General features: G+C 38.1%; 1 protein-coding gene across 1 annotated transcript in view; it reads right to left on the bottom strand.

Moving 5' to 3' along the window:
* Positions 1 to 618: 618 nt before the first annotated feature.
* LOC106881514 (ADAM 17-like protease) overlaps positions 619 to 22202 on the bottom strand; it is a 34711-nt gene continuing 13127 nt past the window's right edge. The window contains exons 8-23 of the mRNA XM_089365660.1: positions 21903 to 21995; positions 20813 to 20890; positions 20206 to 20344; positions 18960 to 19070; positions 18308 to 18313; positions 16948 to 17066; positions 16092 to 16161; positions 15769 to 15910; positions 15028 to 15135; positions 13754 to 13819; positions 12710 to 12783; positions 11520 to 11632; positions 10749 to 10827; positions 9820 to 9908; positions 9346 to 9399; positions 619 to 7262 (exon numbers count right to left, since the gene is read on the bottom strand). Coding sequence (XP_089221786.1) covers positions 7149 to 7262; positions 9346 to 9399; positions 9820 to 9908; positions 10749 to 10827; positions 11520 to 11632; positions 12710 to 12783; positions 13754 to 13819; positions 15028 to 15135; positions 15769 to 15910; positions 16092 to 16161; positions 16948 to 17066; positions 18308 to 18313; positions 18960 to 19070; positions 20206 to 20344; positions 20813 to 20890; positions 21903 to 21995 — 1455 coding nt within the window. The 3' untranslated portion in view covers positions 619 to 7148. The remainder of the gene's footprint in view (positions 7263 to 9345; positions 9400 to 9819; positions 9909 to 10748; positions 10828 to 11519; positions 11633 to 12709; positions 12784 to 13753; positions 13820 to 15027; positions 15136 to 15768; positions 15911 to 16091; positions 16162 to 16947; positions 17067 to 18307; positions 18314 to 18959; positions 19071 to 20205; positions 20345 to 20812; positions 20891 to 21902; positions 21996 to 22202) is intronic.

The raw sequence follows: 22202 nt of genomic DNA, 5'->3' as shown, positions 1-22202 counted from the left end.
GGTGTGGCCCTTACTTACCGACAAAGGTAGAAGCTCTCTGAAATTTACCCAGCCTCTTACCCCCTCTTATCCTAGTAACTACTCTCAGAACTCCCCCCACCCACCGACTTCTAATTTGGTCTCCTAGGTAACAGAAGCTGTCTACTACTTTTAACGATCCACCTGAGCATTTGAGAGAGTCTGTTGTCTGCGTATTTTTAATGCTTATTGTTCCTGCCCATTTTGCCACAAACAAAGACTATATTCTCCGTTAACCTTACTTTGATAGCATTGCACCTCTTGTATGTCCAGAGACTGTACTGGGTACAACGTATGAAGTTTCTGCCAATTCCCTTCTTGCATATCATGTGTGTGTGTCTATCTTTGTGTCTGTATGTCACCCCTACCACCACCACCACCACCACCACAGCTTGACAACTGGTGTTGGTTTGTTTACATCTCCATAACTGAGCTGTTTGGCAAAAAAGACTGATAGAATAAGTACTAAGATTTAAAAAAAAAAAAGCACTAGGGTTGATTCATACGACTACAAATTCCTCGAGGTGATGCCCCAGCATGGCCGCAGTCTAATGACTGAAACAAGTAAAAGAATAATAAAAAAAAAGAATAATACAAAGGTAATAATTTATTTTTATCTTTTTTTTTTTTATTAATTACAAAAGTGAAAATAAGAACAAAACTGGTTTTTTTAGATGAAATTTTATAATAATAATTATCAAATAAAAACAAATTATTAATTATTATCAACATATCTTTTGTCAAATTTTGAAATTTAACAGCAGACAAAATAGAAATATTATATACAAATATACATATGCATACACGTGTGCATATATAATCAGTAGATCAGGTTTCACTTCCTGAACTGGATAATGATGTATGCGTTCTTGAGCAAGACGCATCACTTCAATTTTCCAGTTCACTCAACTGTAAAAATTGACACCCATTGAGCCGGGGTGGAGAATGTTGTGATCTCAGGTACTTAATATGCCATAGAAACTGAATATGTCTAGGAGACCTAGACAGTACAAATAAAAAAATATATATGTCATATATATTTTTTCTTATCTCTTGCAAGATACTTGGTGACCCTGTCAGTACAGGTACCACTTAAAGAGCACCCAGTCCACACTGTAAAGTGGTTGGTGTTCGGAAGGGCATCCAGCTGTAGAAACCTTCCCAAAGCTGACTTCGTCAGTGCTTGTGCTATGTCAAAAAGCACTAAGTCCACTCTGCTGAGTGGATGGTGTTAGGAAGGGCATCCAGCTATAAAAATCCCACCAAAACAGTTATAGAAGTCTGGTGCTGGCTTCTGCCTGGCCAGATCTTGTGAAACTGTCTCACCCATGCTAGCATGGAAGACAAACGTTAAGCAATGACGATGATGATGATGTATGTAAAGTGGTTGGTGTTAGGAAGGACACCCATGCCAAAGCAGACCTCATTGTTGCTGGTGCCAGATAAAAAAGCACCCAGTCCACTCTACAAGGGGGTGCTGAAAAATTCCTGGTTTCAAGGGTGTTGTGAAAAGCCTGGTTGAAGGCTCAACCTTGTGAGTTCTTTTACAGGGCTTAGAAAAGCTGAAGGACCACTGCAATAAGTGTGTGTATCTGAGAGGGGAATATGTTGAATAAAATCATAATTAACTGATCCTCTGGAATTTTCTTTTATCCAAAGCCAGAAACTCTTCAGCAACCTCTTATAGTGTAGTTGGTGTTAGGAAGGGCATCCAGCAGTGAATACCATGCCAAAGCAGACTTCGCTATTGCTGATGCCACGTAAAAAGCACTCAGTCCACATTGTAAAGTGGTTGATGCTAGGAAGGTCAAGCCTCTGTAGAAAACATACCAAAACAGAGAGTGGAGCTTGGCCCAGTGCTCTGGTTTAGCAGCTCCCATCAGACTGTTCAACCCATGTTAGCATGGAAGATGACTATTAAATGATGATGATGATGTGTGTGTATGTGTGTGTGTGTTGTGGTGGTGGTGGGGACGTAGCAAATGCTTGAAAAACAGAGTTAAAAATAATCAAGAAACGAGACAACAAATTCCTTCGACAATCTTATTAATGGATTTGTGCCTGTGATGTCAACAATGACGTAGGAGTTTGATTGGGTTACATCAACTGTAACATAATTTGAAAGAGTCTACCCTGTGTTGTTATTGCAAACACAAATGTATCGAAGTAAAGAAAAGAAAGGTACCTACAAGTGGTGAATGGGTGATGATGTCATAGGGTGTGGTACCTCTCTGAACAAACAACAACGGTGTGTGTGTATAAATAAAAGAAAATTTAATTTACAAGCTTTCAATACATAATAGGACACTGACCTAAAATGAACTTTGTTAACAAGTCTGTGTGTACAATATGCATATATATATATATATAGATATAATATAAATGCTAGGAGTAGATATGAGATGTTGATCTTAGCCATATATGTACAGAGAGTAAATCAAGTTGAGTGGGACTTCATAAGTTTGCGTGTGTGTGTGAGTAAAGCTAACATAGCGGTCACTTGCAAGCCAATATATTTTTAGTAACACATACTATGTTTTCACTTATTGTTTTTAGGAGCTTGTGCACCCAGACATAAACCCTCTCTCTCCTCCCACCCCTCGATACTGTAGGACACCTAGAATGTAATAGTTGAAGGGACAGTGGGGAGGGCCACATTAGTCAGTAGGTACTTGTTTTCAAATGAATAGTCTGGAGCAATTTGTGAAATGAAGTGTCATGTTCAAGGTTACAACATGCTGCCCAATCTGGGAACTGAACCCACAACATTATGAATAGGAGCCCGACACCTTAACCACGAGGCCACATATCTTCACACACACACAAGAAGGTCCTAAAAAGTTCATGGCTTTGGATAAAAGAAAATACAGAAGATCAGTTAATTATGATTTTATTCAACATATTCCTCTCTCAGATTCACACACTTAGTGCAGTGGTCCTTCAGTATTTCTAAGCCCTGTGAAAGAACTTGGAAGGCTGGGCTTCCAACCAAGCCCTTTGTGATATTCTTAAAGCCAGGAACTTTCCAGCACCCACCTCATATATACACGTATGTATATGATGGTGTACAGTGGTTGTAGTCATAAAGTGTGCTACTGAAATGAACCGAAATTACCAGGGTACTTGTATGCAGAATATATATTCACCCTGAGTTAGCCCTTTTAATACTAACTTACCCAAGACTGCTGTTGGTTTTAAGACATAGAATTCTGGTTTTTAAAGGGATTAAATTAAAACCTTCTTCGAGAAAATTTCATGTTATGTTTCAAACACCAGCTAAATGATAAGAAAGTTATACTAAATTTTCGTAGCTAATTTAACATGGCTGTCTGTTTGAGCGGACTCTACTGCGATTCTTAAACCCCAAGAGGTCATCTCCTCTAGCTGGTTAACAATGCACAGCTGCATAAATTAAAATTGTGAGCAAACCCCTACCATCTCCGAGCAACAACCAGTAGACCAGTCCAGGTTTCGGGCTGTTTCTGTCACTCCTCAGTACAGGACACCGCATCACTAGGAAATGGTAGGGGTTCGCTCTCCTGCTCACAATTTTATCAGATGCAGCTGATAAATTTTGCCCTCTGGAGGTTAAAAAATCACAGCAGAGTCCGCTCGAATGGACAGCCATATTAAAGTGGCTACAAATATTACTTGTCAGTACGTTATACTAAATTCTTAGTTATTTTCAAAATTAATTGAAACAATTGATAACAAAAGGGTTAAAGTGATTAAAGAATCTTCCATAAAAAATTCTTGTTAATTTATGTTTCAAACGCCAGCTTAATGAGGAAGTTATTTTACAAAATTCTTCATTGCTTCCAAACTTTATTAAAATGAAGGCAGAGTATTTCAACAGAAATATGGTAACAAGACAGATAAACCAGTTATTTTTGAGCAAAACATTTTAAGATTTAAAAACAGAATGTGATTGAATTATTATATGACACAGAGCAAAGAAAAGATATTATTATGCATTAAAAACTCTGTCTTTGGTGGTTGTACAGCACTGAAGAACATTGAACAAAAACAAAGCATCTCCCAAGTGGTTGTTTAATGTGCTAGAAATAACAACCAAAAGTCACACAAATCACAGCCAACCATTTAACAAAAAAAGCATAGATACATTGAGTAATGTCAGTCCTAGATACACTATGCCTATTATATGATGGGACAGTCATGGAGGGAACAGGGTAACTTTAAGCATTAGGCCAACTTGACAGGACTGACTTAGGTTAAAAGAACAAAGGGAATCAATTTCCAGGCCTCTCTAGGGTACCACTACAGCCCCTGTACGTCTAACACACGCAGAAAATAAGCCAACCAGAAGGTTTGTATGTGGTAGCTACAGCTGCTAGAAATAGCAGGATAATCTCCATCAAATTATATTCTATTGTATTACAAGGGGAAGGACACATTAGATAATATAGTCCTAGAGAGTCATGGTTGGAATGCATTTGAGCGTGAGGTTTTTTTGATCAGGGTTAACCCAGGGGTGGGGGACATTAAGAAATAACTTACTGAGGGCACTTCATATAGGACATGGGTTGGTTATCTATGTTTTCATGATGAGACACAGACAACAGATAATACTGCACAGCATTATCACTTCAGCAGATAAGGCATGGATAGATTTTACATCAAGTAGAGGTTGTTGTTGATAATGGTGACTTATCAAGGCTAAACACACACAACCATCATCATCCATATATGTTAATATATGCACGCATCCAGATATGTGTGTGTTTGTATGTATATACATGTGCATGGGTGTACATGTACTTGTAAAGACACACACACACACACACACACATATATGTGTGTGTGTATAACCATAGGTAATTATACACTAAGAGGAAAACCACCAAATGGTATATGGTTATACACACACATATATATATATATATAAAAATAAGTTACAGCCTATGGACAATTCTTTATGTATGCTGGCCACTGGTATAAATTATTTTTAATAATTTTTACCCTTATATATATATATATATATATCTATATATATATATATATATATATATCGTCGTCGTTCGTCATCGTTTAACGTCCGCTTTCCATGCTAGCATGGGCTGGACGATTTGACTGAGGACTGGTGAAACCAGATGGCTACACCAGGCTCCAATCTGATTTGGCATAGTTTCTACAGCTGGTTGCCCTTCCTAACGCCAACCACTCAGAGAGTGTAGTGGGTGCTTTTACATGTCACATATATATATATATATATACATATACACATACACACACACATTTCATTATATCAAAAGCATAATGAGATATATATATATATATATGCCTATATAGTTATATCTACAGAGTCCACTAAAAAAAATGTATACACACTTCAGGAAAGGGGAAAAAAAATCATCATTATCATTTAACGTCCATTGTCCATGTTGGCATGGATTGGATGGTTTGACTGAGGACTGGTAAGCTGGAAGGCTGCACCAGACTCCAGTCTGATTTGGCATGGTTTTCTACGGCTGGATGCCCTTCCTAATGCCAACCAAGATCAATAAAAATCTGTATAAATATTTTAATCAGTGTTACAGCAATTTGATAAAACATTGAAAGCAGCATCTATATTTATAGAGGTATAAAATGGCGAGCTGGCAAAATTGTTAGCACAGCGGGCAAAATGCTTGGCGGCATTTCATCTGTCTCCATGTTCTGAGTTCAAATTCCCCAGAGGTCGACTTTGCTTTTCATCCTTTCGGGGTCAATAAATTAAGTACTAGTTGTGTAATGGGGTCAATCTAATCGACTGACCCCATCCCCAAAATTTTCGTGCCTTGTGGCTAGAGTAGAAAAGTATATTTATAGAGGTATGTATACAAGCTAAATATTTATACAGATTTTTCGTTTCCTGAAGTGTGTATACATTTTTTGGGCAGACTCTGTCTGTCTGAATGTATGTATGTATGTATGTATGTATGTATGTTTGTATGTGTGTATCAAATTGTTGGATCAAGTAATGAAAATAACAGAGAGTTATGCCCCAACTAATTAGGGAGAGAGTTAGTTTAGACAAGATGAGTCTGTCAGTGTGTGCATGTGTATGTGTGCATGCACACGTGTATGTGTGTGAATGTGTGTACATGCATGCAGATGTGTATTTGTGAATGTGTGTGCACGTGTATGTGTATGCACGTATGTATGTGTGAATGTGAGTGCATGTGTATTTGTGCATGCACGTGTGTGAGTGCATGTGTGTGTGTATGCGCATGCACATGAGTGAGTGTATGCCCCTGTCCCTAGTGCCAGAGAGTATTGATGCCAAAAGAGGTTCCCTGTTCTCTTGGTCATGCCAAACTCATCAGCTTCCAAACAGCTGAGAGCCTTTTCTCTCAGACCAAATCCGGCAGTGTACAAGTTGTCTTGATGAAGAAAGAGAACGAATCAATTTAACGCAAGCGATTGAGTGAAGTTGCAGGGATTAAAAGCTGTGTATGTGTGTGTATGTGTGTGAGTGAATGAAAGTGTGTGGGAAGTAATGTCAAAGAGGTGAACCAAACACACAGTTCAAACATCAAGTGTTTTAGAGCTGAGAGATATTGAGAAATCACAACTTGATGCCCACACTGGCACCCTCTAGCTGTTTTGGGCCAGATCAAAAATACGTAGGAGACACACACACACACACACACACACACACACACACACACACACACACACACACATACACAACACTACAAGGCAAAGCAATAAAAAAAAAGCATGTGCTAAGAATAAAACCTGCATTCTTCAGCCAAGTCTGGTCTGTGACAGAGGCTTCATACCAGAGATTGTGAGGTTAGTAACCAAAGAATTTGTGGATGAAAATGAACATGACTAGCCAATCCCAGTTTCAACTACCAAATCATAAGCAATCAAACAAGCAAGCATGTAATGGGGGCACAGATGTGTGTGTGTGTGATTGGGTCTGCAAGCATGTAAAAATGGAGGCATTTATCAAATGGTATCTTTTTTGGTAAATTTTGCGTTCAACCATACAATATTCCTGCAAACGGAACTTGTTTTTCCACAGTATTGATTCTTAAAGATAAATAGCAACCTCAGTGGTGGGTGAGAGGTGGAGGACAAGGATCGATTGGCAGGGAGGCAGGGAGATGAGTCGACCAATGTTAGACTCTTGTCTCTCGGTCTTGCCCGTTGGAAGGATTAGATGTAACAGTGTAAGTTGAGGTGGGTGTTTGAATCTTTAGTTTTTCTGCAGATGAAGCAATGAAGGTCCGGTTCTGTTGAGAGAGAGAGAGAGCAAAAAAAAAAAAAAAAAAGAATCAAAATTAAAATGTGACAAAAATGAAACAAAAAACGTTAATAAACATAAGTAAATAAATGATATGAACAGGTGTGTGTATGGCTGTATGGTTAAGGAATGCACTTTGCAACAATGTGGTCTGAAGTTCAATCCCACAGTGTGAAGCCTTGTCTTATGAATGTATTTCAACAGACTGAGGTTGTATGGAAGTTTAATAATTGCATGTGTGTGTGTGGACTTTTAAGCTTGCTCCTGTTGAGGGCAATTTGGGCCTGCAACCCCGCAAAAGAGAAATAATAATAAAACGTTTATTGGTACCCTAACAATATGGTATTACTTTCAATTCAGTTCAAGTGAAAAACTTGTTAATTTCACAAATTTTTGGAGTTCTTTTAGAATTCAAATTCTCAACTGTTAACACAACAAATCCTCATCAAGACTGGATTCCAATGCTGGATATTCAAGAATCAAATGAAGGGCAAATTTTCCATCTTGGGATCATCAGCCTGGTCCACCAGTCCTCAGTCAAATCGTCCAACCCATGCTAGCATGGAAAGTGGATGATGATAATTAATAATAATAAAATGACATCAAAAGAACAAGACCTTGATATTATGCAAAGAGAGGAATTTATACATATATCTATATATATATATGAAAAACAAAAAAAAACCGTTGAATAAAAGGGAAGTTACTCTGATAGGCATGAAAAAATATAAAAGATATAAAATGTAATAAATAAAAAAATAACACACAACCAGCTTTTACGAATGTAGAAGGTTTCTATCTATTGTGAGAATGTGGTTGATTGTATTTTTTTTTATTTTTTACATTTCATATCTTTTATATTTTTGTCCCTTTTATTCAACATTTTTTTTTTTCTTCATAGCGTTTATCGTCAAAAATAGCCAATGAAAATGCCTCGAAGCTCTAAGCTCCGGCATTTGAAACTCTGAGTTCTATTATGACAACTTACTGATTGTCCTATACTATATATATATATATATATATATCATTAACTACATATACTTAACATCTATGCTTTGTGTATTTGATGGTGGGCTGCTACTGGCATGGTGGAGTATACTTTCTCAATGTACCAGGTGTTAAAACACCTCAGAGGCATGGACAGGTGAGATAACTCACCTGCAATCTCATCTAGGAGTGATGGACATCAACGTCTCGCAATCTTTGTGGCTTGTCAACATCATGTACGGTAAGCGAAACGAAAAGGTAACTCTGGTAACTTTTGAAGCATGTTACATCACCGGATTAGGCTTATTGCGTTGTGCGTTGCATCTGACGTTACTACATTGCCCGACACCCACAAGGGAGCAGTGTAGAACGAAGCCGAAATGATTGTCATGCTGATAAAGCTTCTAGTTACGATCTGTCTTCTGTATCAATCATTCAATCATTCAATGTGTGTGCGCGTGTAAGTGTACGTATGAATGTGTGTCTTTTATATCTGAGTGTTCTTCTCCTTGTTCAGTCTGATTCTAGTTCTATTCTGAGTAGAGAGAGAGAGAGAGAGAGAGAGAGAGTGTGTGTGTGTGTTCCTATTTCAACAGCCCCACCTACACAGAAATTATCAGTTTGAAAACCACTTTTAAATGAGGAAACTCACAGAAGAGTCACGATTTGTAAACATTGAATGAATGGTTAACAAACATCTGATTATTAAAGTGGATAAAATTATCAGAGAAGCCATTTCTAGTCATTTTTTTCCAAATATATATATATACGTGTGTGTGTGTGTTTCTATACGCAGGCATAGATGTGTGGTAAGAGCCTGAACCTATGAATAAATATGTAAATATATAATAAGCACAGGCATGGCTGTGTGGTAAGAAGCTTGCTTCGCAACCACATGGTTCTGGGTTCAGTCCCACTGTGCAACATCTTGAGCAAGTGTCTTTTACTATAGCCTTGGGCTCACCAAAGCCTTGAGTGGATTTGGTAGACAGAAACTGAAAGAAGCCCATTGTTTACACATTGTTTAATATATACATACAGGGTGGCTCAAAATAAAAAGAAAGAAAGTAAAAAAAGGTATTTACCAAAGGGCTGTACCATGCGTTTTCTTCTTCATCTTTTAAGCGTTGCTGGTTGTCCTGTAATAGAATGAATGGTGGGGGAAAATAATGCCATAGTATTAGTGAGGGAGGAGGAAGAAAGAAGACAAGGAGAAAGAAGGGGAGGAGGAAGAGAAGAAAGACAGGAGGAAGGGAAAGGCAGAGAAAGAAGTGGAAGGAACCCAAGAACAACAACAACAACAACAAGATGCAGAAAAAATAGGAAGAAAGACAAAAGAACAAAAACAATAGTAACAACAGAAGCAGCAGCAACAACAATATACAGATTGGAGCCTGGTGCAGCCTACTGGCTTGCCGGACCTCAGTCAAACCGTCCAACCCATGTCAGCATGGAAAGCAGACATTAAATGATGATGATGATGATGATGATGAGATCTTGAGTTACCGTTCCCCACCGGCAATAAAAAGAAACTGTGTTGTTTTGATTTCCTTACTTACATAGCGAGAAATCAAACAGCTTGCTGGTATCCATATAAACATCGATAAGATTATCACTGTCGTAACAATGTTGGTTTTCATGAACTCCCCTGAAGACAGAACAAGAAATGAACACATATTATGCATTAAGGAGTATTTTGGTTACTGATATTTCAACAGAGTTCTATCAATTTGCATTAATGTCTTTTTTTTCTGAACAACCGAGAGAACAGCTCTGTGTGCTATGATCTTTACTACCTTCGTCTATTTCTTTACTTCATGTTCCCTTTCCCGCCTACCTTCGGCTTATACTTGCCCCAATAATGTAGGACAGCAACAGAGTCCCTATCAAACAACCCATCTCATAATGCTAACCATTCTGTCCCTTCCTTTCTCACTAGTACCTAAAACCGATTCCTTTCCTTTCTCTCTTCCTTCCATATTTCCCCACCCGCTAATAGTGTCATCTATATTGTTGTTCTCTCCACTACCACCCTCTCACCATAATAAAACCATTTCTCTCATTATATTTACCCTCTCTCATCACCTTGCCTAGATCCACCATACCCTCTCTCCTATTCTCATTCACTTATTGGAGCCTCTTTAGGTCTTGTAGTTTTGCAATTTGCAACATGCTAGTGCTAGAAACACATAAAAAGCACTCGGTGTGTATTCTGTAAAGTGGTTCACATTAGAAAGAGCATCGACCCATAGAAACCATACCAAAGCAGACAACGTCGGAGCTCAACGCAGTCCTCCAACTCATCAGATTTTGTAAACTGTCCAACTCAAACCAAATAATTGAGATAAAGGGTGAATAATGAAGGTAATGAAGGTATATAATTATGGCAAAGGATGTATAATTGAGATAAAGGGTGTATAATTAAGGTAGAGGGTGTATAATTGAAATAAAGGGTATATAAATTTGTAAAGAATTTCATCATACATACCAAAGTCATCAGTGATAACCTTCTCAAAAACATCAAAAAATCGTTGAATAATGTTGCGAACCACTCTCTTGCATACACCCTGAAGATGAGAGAGACACACGTATATATACACATATATACACACATATATACAGAGAGAGAGACAGAGAGACAGATATATGTTGCATTTCATGTAATGAGTTTAAATTGGCATAAAACACATCGTAAATATATTTATTAATTCAAAATATAATCACTATTATTAGCAATAACATTTTTGCACCTCAAAATCAGTTTTCTGATTCCATGGACAAAAAAAAAAAATCCAAAAAAATCAAAAGCAAAAAGATCAGATTCTTTAGAAGAGGAATATATTTGTAGTGCCGTTTCGACATCAGGCCAGATTCTGGATGCTTTTATAACTGGTAAAATGTTCAGATAATTCGAATAAGTGAAAATCTGATGGCGCTACATCTGGTGAATAGAAATGGTGAGGCATAGAGCTTCTCAGCTGAATGAAGAATTGGTCTTTTCTTGGGTTATCTTCAATAAACGTTGTCTTTATACTCAAATGACAGTTCATGAGGTACTCACTCGCCATTCGAGTGTGGTCAACGGCAGTTCCAATGGACTGGCTCCCATGCAGGTAGCACATAAAAAATCATGATACGAGCATCCTGGGGTCGATTTGTTTGACTAAAGGCGGTGCTCCAGCATGGCCGCAGTCAAATGACTGAAACATGTAAAAGAGTAAATAACGACGACAATAACAGCAACAACAAAAGTACATACATCAACACAGTATCCTTGAGCGCAAGGTCGACCATTCGGCAGCAATGAGAGTTTGTCATAAGGTCTGCATATCTTGTCATGGCTGTAACAACATCGCATGCAAGCATCCGTCACTGAAAGGAAATGCAGATACAGTCAGAGGAATCGGTCAACTACCGAACATTTCACAAGTCATCATGTGCAAACAGAATAGAGAGAAACAGAACAAAGAGGTATCTATACACTCTTGAATTTTTAGGGGTTTAAACTAGTCATATCCGGCCCCTACATTCTTTCCGTTTTATGTTCAAACTGGCCAGATTCAGCCTTTTACACTGATCCTACAATGTCCTTCTAGAAATAAACAATTATATCGTAAGCATGGCTGTGTGGTAAGAACCTTGCTTTGAAGCTAATGGTTCTGGGTTCAGTCCCACTGCACGGCACCTTCTATATAACCTTGGGCTGACCAAAGCCTTGCGAGTGGATTTGGCAGACAGAAACTGAAAGAAGCCGGTCACAGACACACACATAAATGTATGTGTGTATATATATATATATATATATATATATATATATATATATATTTGAGTGTGGCCAATGCCAGTCCCGCCTGACTGGCTCCAATGCCGGTGGCACGTAAAAGCACCCATAACACTCTCTGAGTGGTTGGCATTAGGAAGGGCATCCAGCTGTAGAAACCTCGCAAAATCAGATTAGAGCCTGGTGCAGCCACCTGGTTCGCCAGTTCTCAGTCAAACCATCCAGCCCATGCCAGCATGGAAAGCAGACACTGAACGGCAACGATGATGGTGTGTGTGTGTGTGTGTGTGTGTGTGTGTGTGTGTGCGCGCGCGCAGTAGCACCTCAGTTTACGGATTCAATTCATTCCTGAAGGCCATTTGTCACCTGATATGTTTATAAATCAAGACTATTTTGTCCCACAGAAAATTCAGGGGGAAGCACATCAAGTTTAAGCAGGGATGCGCACTGAGTGAGGCATCAACTAACAGTCACCTTCTGATACTTGCAGATTGCTGCCACCCTTTGATGCCAGTTTGTGCACTTGTTACTCAAGATACTATTCATCACCCAAGATGTTTTATGTTTCAGAAATTGTTTGCAAACTGATTTGTTTGAGATGAGAGACATTTGTAAGCCGAGGTTCTACTTTAAATATAAAAAAAGATCTCTGAAGGCCTTGCACTTACCATTATCACAGATGCACGATTTTACATTGCGAGCTTCACAGAAGGGTAAACATTTCCCTTGTTTACATTTGCCACTGTAAAAGAAGTAATTGAGATTAGATCACTTTAACCCTTTTGTTCCCATATTTTTGTGTGTATATGTGTTTAAGTGAATACACACACACACATACGGGATTATAGCAGAAGACACCTGACCAAGGTGCCATGCATAGGGTTAGACCCAAAACCATGTAGTTCCAAAAGAAACATCTTAACCAGACAGCCTATATGTATATATATATATATATATATATATATATATATATATATATTCTGTAAATAATAATAATAGCCCTGATGCAGTACCAGGCAGTGGCTCTCATGGCTTCTGATCTTAACTGATTGGAAGTGTTATCATGTACATTGTTTTGTCTTGGTATAAAAGATGGTCTACAGCAAATATTCTGCTTAATACCACAGATTTGCTTGTCAGTTGTTTGACCTTAACCAGTTGAGCATGTCCCTTGGTGGCTGACGATATGTGCATCTCTGATCACAAGCAGAAGTAGTGGGGGAGCATCATAGCCATGAAAGAACAGTTAAATTCCATAGCACTATTTAGGGATAAAACTTCGAATGGAATGAAAAATAAAAACATTTACCATCTAACTCCTGGACCATTGGTTCCAGACTTATTTTAGCAAATAAAATAATTTACTAGGCGAAGTCTTCTTCAGCAGGTACACCTAGATTAAACATATATACACAAGGCAATCCAGTATCTGCCTCATGCTTATACATGTTTTTATTTTTCAATCCATTTGAAGTTTTATCCCTAAATAGCGGTATGGAATTTAACTGTTCTTTCTAGCGTGCAAGGAATCCATATGATGGATGTCTCTTATGTGTTTAGATGTACACTGTATTTATATATATATATATATATATATATATATACACACAGAAATAGATTGGACATGTATTGAGTTCTATTTCTCCAGTTTGTTGTACCAAACTTGCACACACACACACACATTATACATAGAAGAGAGCCATAATACTTACCCATCCAAACATGGGGTGTTATCGTATTTAAACTGAGGTGTCGGACAATTGTAATTGTTTCCAGTAACAATGTTAAGGCAATAAAATTCATTTCGCTTACAAAGATGAAAAGAATAGTAAACACCCACAGGGGAGAAAATAGTTCACTGAACATAAAGGGCGACTGAGTGAGGGATGGTAAGAGGTAGATAAACGGAGAGAGTGGACCACCACCACCACCAGAGAGTTGTGCAAGAAAGACTGTTAAGATATTAAGATATTTTTCTTAACATGAAACCAATGGTAGCCTTAATACAAAAATTAAGAAATTTTATCCACCAATGTGTTGTTGAGCACTCATTCTCATTCGACATTTACACACACACACACACGCACATATATTGATGAAAACAGTTTGATTCAAATTCGTTGGTATTCTGAGGTTTCAAGTGTGATGCTAATCTTCAGCCATTTTAAATTTGAAATGGTTGAAGGTTAGCATCATGCTCGAATCAAATTGCTTTCATCCATACATGTAACTCCCAATAAATGTGTTGAGTACCCTTCTTTCGTTTGTCCACTCTTATCTCCATCACTTCACTTGTTTCTATATGCTTATAGGTATTCACACCATTGTCTATGCAGTTACCAGCTTTTTCCATTCGCTAATCTGTACCACTCATACATGTGACTGTATTCATCCAATACATTTGAATAAACAGACATACTTCAATGTTTACCAGCTGATGTCTGTCAATTCTAAATCCTCTCCATTTTCTCATGTGTGAATATATACACACACACACACACATATACACTTAGATCTATCTGTGTGTGTGTGTTTATATACACACATACACACACACATATCATCATCATCGTTGTTTAACGTCCGCTTTCCATGCTAGCATGGGTTGGACGATTTAACTGAGGATTGGTGAAACCAGATGGCTACACCAGGCTCCAATCTGATTTGGCAGAGTTTCTACAGCTGGATGCCCTTCCTAACGCCAACCACTCTGAGAGTGTAGTTATATATATATATATAGAGAGAGAGAGAGACAGATATATGTACACATATATATGTACTGTAAAAGTAGAGACAAAGATATAGATAATAATATAAAAAAGACAAACAAAAAAAACAAATAAATTCAGAATCAAATAAAAAAAATCCCAGCAGGGTTCCGGCATAATATTTGGCTCTTTGCTCCCAAATTCTGTGTCTTATGACACAAAAGAGGCAAACCCCATAAACTCCAAAGGAGTAAAACATGAGATGTAAAGGATATGTACAGATGGAGTTCTGGAGACAATCAGAGGCGTCCCCTATAACTGACCGACATAAGACCCCTTTAGAGGCAATTTTGCAGTCTCGGGTGCAACATTCATGGTTGACAGGGCTGAAAGAAATAAACGGGGGACAGAAATTAATTTGGTGCATTAGGATAATGAATAAGTAAAATAAATGTAATCAATCAGGCAACAACACATATGAATAAGAGAGATAATGAGGAAGTGCTAATGTGGTTAGTTAACCTGCTAGAAATAACAGTCAAATTTTTGTATTTCTCTATGAAATAGTCACTGGAGAACGTTTCGCATTAAGTAGCATAAACTAGGAAGGTCAGTTGCAATGATGTTCTGGGGAAACCTGTATAGAATTGATTTGCTTCTGGCAGAATTGAAAATGGTAAATGAAGGACACCCAGGAAGATTTGCAACACTTGAGATCTATGCATGAGGTCTGTGACTCTCAGAAATATCAACAGAATGAAATGTTGCCTTTCAGTAAGTAAATGAACATCCTAGTGCTGCAGCATGAGATGACGAAGGACCGAAATACCAGCATGGAATGTGACTGACAGAATAAGTGCCAGACATTAAACAAGCAAATACTGGGGCCAATTCAAAGTGGTGCCCCAGCATGGCCACAGACCAATGACTGAAACAAGTAAAAAGATAACAACAGGGCCACCCCTCTTCCCTCCCAGCAAACCAAAGGCTGACTCCAAGACGGCGGAATAATACAATACCTGCACTCGGCACCAGGGCCAAACACACATTTGTCAGTGCAACAATGGTCAAAAGCACTGTTGGCCAAAAAGCCACCATCACATTCTTCACCTCTGCTTTTTTCAACTTTACCGTTTCCACAGAAGTTAAACTGTCTCCCATCTGTCAAAGAGAAATGATAAAGGAAGTGTCACTTATATGATGGTGATGGTGGTAGTAGAGACGATGTGACTATGGAGGTGGGAGTGGTGGAAATGGTTGTGGTGGTAGCAACAGTCATGATGTGGATGGTAGCGGCTATAATGATGGAAGTGGAAAAAGGAAAAAAAAAAACTGACCATACCTGAGAAACAAGCTGTGGACTTCCTTAACAATACTTTGTTTATAAATTTCCTACTGCAAGGTGAAAATTTCTGGGAAAAGAAAAACAATAAAAAAAACCAGCTTAGCACATTCTCATCATTGTCATCATTGGCCAGACGCTCTTGCTGTCACCAACCCTACCTAATCTGTTTCTAAGAATTGCTATTTCCCTTCAATCCTTAAACAGAAACAGCACAATGGCCAGACATGTTTTCATGGCAGATTGCAAATGCCGGACACTGTTTGCATGTGGCTGATGTTCGTTAGCAATCAACATGAAATATCAAGACAGCAAGGCTTGAACCCACACATATTTCCCCCTCCCCACTGCTCATACACTTTATGTGTATCGTCACCACCAGTCCACCACATACAAAACAGTTGGAGACATCCTTCACTCTCAGAGTGTAGTGGGAGCTTTTTATGTACCACCGGTACGGGAGCCAGCTGGGTGGCACTGGCATTGGCCACATTCGGATGGTGCCTTTTATGTGCCACCAGCATGGGAGCCAGTTGGTGGCACTGGCATTGGCCACATTCGGATGGTGCTTTTTATGTGCCACTGGCACAGGAGCCAGACGGGGGTGGGGGGCATCAATTGCATTTGGATAGTGCTTTTTAAGAGCCACCAGCACAGGGAGCCAATCAGGCGGCATTGGCATCAACCCACGCTTGAATGGTGCTTGTTACGTGCCACCAGCACGGGTGCCAATCAGGTGGCACTGGCATTGGCCACAACTACAATTTCCATTTTGACTTTTTAACAATATAAAGAAGATATTTAAAAAAAAACATAAATAAAAAAAAGCCAAAAGCAAGGAAACAAAAATACTCACCCAGTTATTTAATTCATACCCTGTAACAGCATAGGGGTACATGATGAATTTCCCATTGTCAAATGATGAAGGGGAACAGATGCCCTCGCCTGGGTCATGCTCACTACCCCAGTTATGGCCTGATGTAAAAAACAAAAAAAAAAACATGTTACACAATAACAGGCTAATTAGATATGAGATAATAACAATTCAAAGTAAACAACTCAGGAAAAATCTTTTGTGCATTCACAGAGAATATTACCCTCAGCGGTGCTAGTGTTGGTATATTTGTGGACAAGTCACTAATCGAAATAAGTGGATCTATTGTTTAGGAAAATACTATTTACTTGTTTAAGTGTTGTACTGCATAAATTGCGAAAATAACTCAAATATAGTTCAAATACTAAGAAATAAGCATACTCAATTTGATTTATACCAAATAATCTAGGAAAATGAATTGGTTATTTCCCTTGGCTATATATATAAGGATCCCTTTCAGGAGCAAATGGGTTATTTCCCTTGGATGTTTAAAAATAATATATTAGTTATATGTAGTAGATATAAGAATCCCTTCCAGGGGCACAATTATCGATTTTTTCGACAATTTAAGTATGTCACTAGTTTTCCAGACATGAGCTCTACTCACGTGTCAAGTTTCATCAAAATTGATAAAACGATGTAGGAGGAGTTAGACAACAATGCTACAAACAAACACACCCACAGATTTCCACATATGTAGTAGATATAGTTGAAATTTATAGAAAAACAAAAGATGAAGACAGGTGTGTGAACAACAAGCAGGTGCATTAGTTTGACACATGGGAAAATGAAAAAGTTTTTTATGTTTTGAACCTAGGCTCTTCAACAGAAAGGAATAAGAGAAAATAAATGAAAAATTAACACAGAGAGAATGAAAAAAATTTGTAGAGTTCAGCGGTCCAACATGGCAAATGATATATATATATATATATATGTATATATATATATATATATATATATATATATATATATATATATATGCGACAGACTTTCACAGTTTCCATCTACCGAATTCAGAGACAAAACATTGGTCGGCTCAGGGCTGTCACTGAAGACATTTGCACAAAGTGCTGCACAGTAAGACTGAACCGAAAACCATATGGTTGGGAAGGAAGCTTCTTGTCAAAGCAGTCAGTTGTGCTTTTGTCTGTGTACTGGACGCTTGGACATGAGATGACCAATCACTACCCAAACAAGGAGTAACTAAACCATATGGAAAATGCAGTTTGGTGGTGGCAGTATTCAGTTTGTTTTAACTACCATGGCCATTCTGGAGCACCACATTATTCAGTATTGTGTTGTGGGATGCAAAAATATAAAGATTTAGACAATGCTAACTTACCAATTTCTGTTAAGGATGGACACAGCATTTGGTGGAAAAAAAAATATAAGAAAATATATTGTAAAGGAAATGAATGTAATACATCAACAGTACATTTATATCATACAATAATCTGACCAGTCTATTACATCATACTATCATCAACCAACATATAACACATCAAGTCATACAATCAAACTACATAAAATTCGTTGACAGTATATTTATATCATACAATCACATAATTTGTCCAATCTATTACATCATACTATCATCAAACAATATATAACACACACTCAAACAACATACAATACATTGACAGTATATTTACATCATACAATCAGATAATAATCCATCCAGTTTGTTTTATCATATAATCAGACAATAATTTGTCTAGAAGCAGTTACATCATACAACCAGACACCGTATAATAAAACAACAATCATATGATCAAACAACATAGTTAAGTATCATATTATACATAAAACTAGGTATTATATTGCACACACAGCTAATCCCCATATTTTACATACCACACAAAAATGACCTCAGCATTATCCTCGATCCCAGGATCACAATTCCCAGACATCCACACCTATCGCAGCTGGCTGTGACCCACCTATATGTCAACATCGCAACAAAAACAACAACAACAATAAAAAGATCCACTTACCATGGGCGGTAACAATTTGGGCTTCTTGAGTGAGAATACGGTGACCCTGCGTGTTCATTGAACTGCTCCAGCCAGTATTCAAAGTCATGAAGACTCCATCTTGGTAAAAAGCTGTAAAATACATTGCATGTATCTATTACGCATCTTTAATTTGTTTTGGTCATAGACTGCAGCCATGCTGGGACATAGGCTCAAAGCATTTTTAGCCAATTGAGCCAAACCCAGGACAAGAAGACAGTCATGGACACATGTTTCTGCCTTAATAGGCTTCATCAGCACAGCAGCTGCCCTAACCTATCTCCGGTAAGCAAGGAACTTAAACAAATGCAAAATGAGTAAAAACACATTTATGGTGTTGGTAATTTGCATAATTTAACCCTTTAGCAATCAGATTGTTCTGTCAAACGCAATGTTTAATTATTCACATTGTTTTGAATGAATTATGCATTATCAGTAGTGGTGCTAGGACAAAGACCCCTAGTCCCCTGGCAGTCAATATCCCCTGGGGAATTGTTCTTTCTTTACAATAAAAATATTTTAGGGAAGAGAAATTTTACCAAAAAAATTTTGAATATTTATTAGTTTAAATTTTTGTGTAAAATTTGTTTGGAGGAGTTTTATCCTTGGGGGATTTTGTCCTCGTGGGTGGGTGGGGGTGGGGGGGGGGGATTTTGTCCTGATAGCATCAGCAACATTGAGATTTCGATGATGCTATTGGGCAGGTGTAAGAGGCCAGACCTAGCCAATTTGAACATAAAACAAGTAAAATAGTTTGACCAGATATGGCTGGTGTCAATGATAAATGTTTAAACGAAAAAAAAGAGTTATGAGAAACAACTCAGAGTAACTATGGTTTGTATTTAAACAACAGAGACTAATACAGGTATGTCAAATACCATACAACATAAAATCAACACTTATTGAAATTATTTCTGCCTCTAGAGGGCATGTTATAATTACCAAATGGCAACTGAGACAAGCTCTACTTAAAAAGCAACTGACTGACAGACTAGCTGACTTATCAATCAACAGACTGACTGGCCAGCTGGCTAACTGGCCAACCAACTAACCAACTGACTGACCAAACAGCTAACTAACCTAACGGGTGATCAACCAAATGACCAGTCAACCAAATGACTAGCCAACCGACCAACTGGTCAACGAACAGACTGACTGACCAACAAACTGACCAACCAGTTGATCAAACTGTCTAAATAACTGACCAATGAGAAGAAAGATTACTTACGTGATGAGCAAATACCGCCGACTGTGTTAAGACGTTCTGATGCTATATATGCCAATCCAAGGACCCCATCTTGGAATTTTTGAAAAGTGAAGAGGTGAGCAAGGCAATAGCGATAGAATCGGGTATCCCAGCTAAAATTCTGTGGTATGGAAAAACACAACAGAAAAGGAGGGAACAAATAAATAAAAGCAAATAAAATAAATAATACAAATACAAACATGAAATAAAAAAAAATACACAACAGGATCCTTTATGCTGTGAAATGACCTGATCTGGGTTACAGTTTAGGGTTAGGATATAGGGTGACATTTTATTAATCAAATGAGCAGTCAAAAGATTACAATTAGGCATGGCTCTATGGTAAAGCCATGACATCACTTTAGGGGTCACTTTAGAACTACAACAGCTAACTTGAACTGTCCTTATACAAGATAAAAGGATGTGATTTGTGGGAGATTTTGCTACTATTTCCAGCAGGTAGAGCAACTATGAAGTGGCCTCTAATGTTGGTTGGTAAACAAAAAACAACTAGGGTTGATATGTTCAACTAGAGACAGTGCCCCAGCATGGCCGTATTCCAAACAATAAATAAAAATGGCTGACTTACCACTAGTAATTGTTTATACTCCCAATCATGTTTTTTGTTATAAGATACGTCTTTGGAATAGTCTGAATGAATCTTAACCTGGAATTAAAGAACAACGGAATTAAAGAAAGAATTGACTTTATCAACAGGATGTGAACCGAGGGGAATGTGGGATTGAACTTTCAAACACCCAAACCACTAAGCTATGTGCCTCCACAGATTCATAGAACTGGTTGCTGGTCCATTGCAGGTTTACTCTTTTTTTGCCAGCTGAGTGGACTGATGTGATGTGAAATGAAGTGTTTTGCTCAAGAACACAATGTGTAACTCATTCCAGGAATTGAAACTACAACCTTGTGATTAGGACTCCAACAACCTAACTACTAAGCCATGCACCTCCACCCAAAGTAGATACTGGAGTTTGATGCAGTCCTCGGACCTATTGAATCCATTCAAACAGCTCAACCCCCTACTAGTATGGAAGAGAGACATTAAACAATCAAGCGAGGTCGTTGCCAGTGCCCCTGGACTGGCTCTTGTACAGGTGGCACATAAAAAACACCATTTTGAGTGTGGCCGTTGCCAGGACCGCCTGACTGGCTCTCATGCCGGTGGCACATAAAAGCACCGACTACACTCTCAGAGTGGTTGGCGTTAGGAAGGGCATCCAGCTGTAGAAACTCTGCCAGATCAGATTGGAGCCTGGTGCAGCCATCTGGTTCGCCAGTCCTCAGTCAAATCGCCCAACCCATGCTAGCATGGAAAGCGGACGTTAAACAATGATGATGTATATATATAATGTATGTATATGTGTGTGTGTGTAAGCATGCATACGTTTGTGTGTACTTGTGTGTGTTTGTTTATAATTGCAAGCTACCAGCAGTGCTATTGTTGCTGTTTCTCCTGTCAACAAATCATTTTTGTCCTTAAGCTTCCTTGCTTGAAAAACAGGCAAGTATTAGTAACAAGAGACAAAGAGAGCTTTGATAATATTCCTTGTCTAAATCCATGTTGGCATGTAAAACAGAAAAAAAAAAAAAACTGACATAAAAACACATGAAGGAATTTATGAATGTAGGAATGGAAATAACAGTAAAGAATATTAACATACATGTCTGATTTTGACGCCAATGTTGGTAAGACCTAGATTTTCATCCCAAACTGTGTTACGGTAAATATGATCAACTTTGCTCATTATGTGGATCTGAAATGATAAAGGAAGACAAACATAAATCGCTATCATCACCATTGGCGGCAAAACAGCACCCTGCCCTAAAAACAAAAAATCCACCACCACTACCACTATTTTCACCATCATCATCATGATCATAATCACTACCTTCAGTATCATAAACACTACCATCACCACCATAACCTTCAATATCACCACCATCTTCAAATTTTCTACCAC

The sequence above is a fragment of the Octopus bimaculoides genome, chromosome 18 (genome assembly GCF_046866305.1).
Source record: "Octopus bimaculoides isolate indiv1 chromosome 18, ASM4686630v1, whole genome shotgun sequence".
In the NCBI taxonomy this organism is placed as follows: Eukaryota; Metazoa; Mollusca; class Cephalopoda; order Octopoda; family Octopodidae; genus Octopus; species Octopus bimaculoides.
Note: the sequence above shows the minus strand (reverse complement) of the source record. Positions and strands in the feature narration are given on the sequence as shown.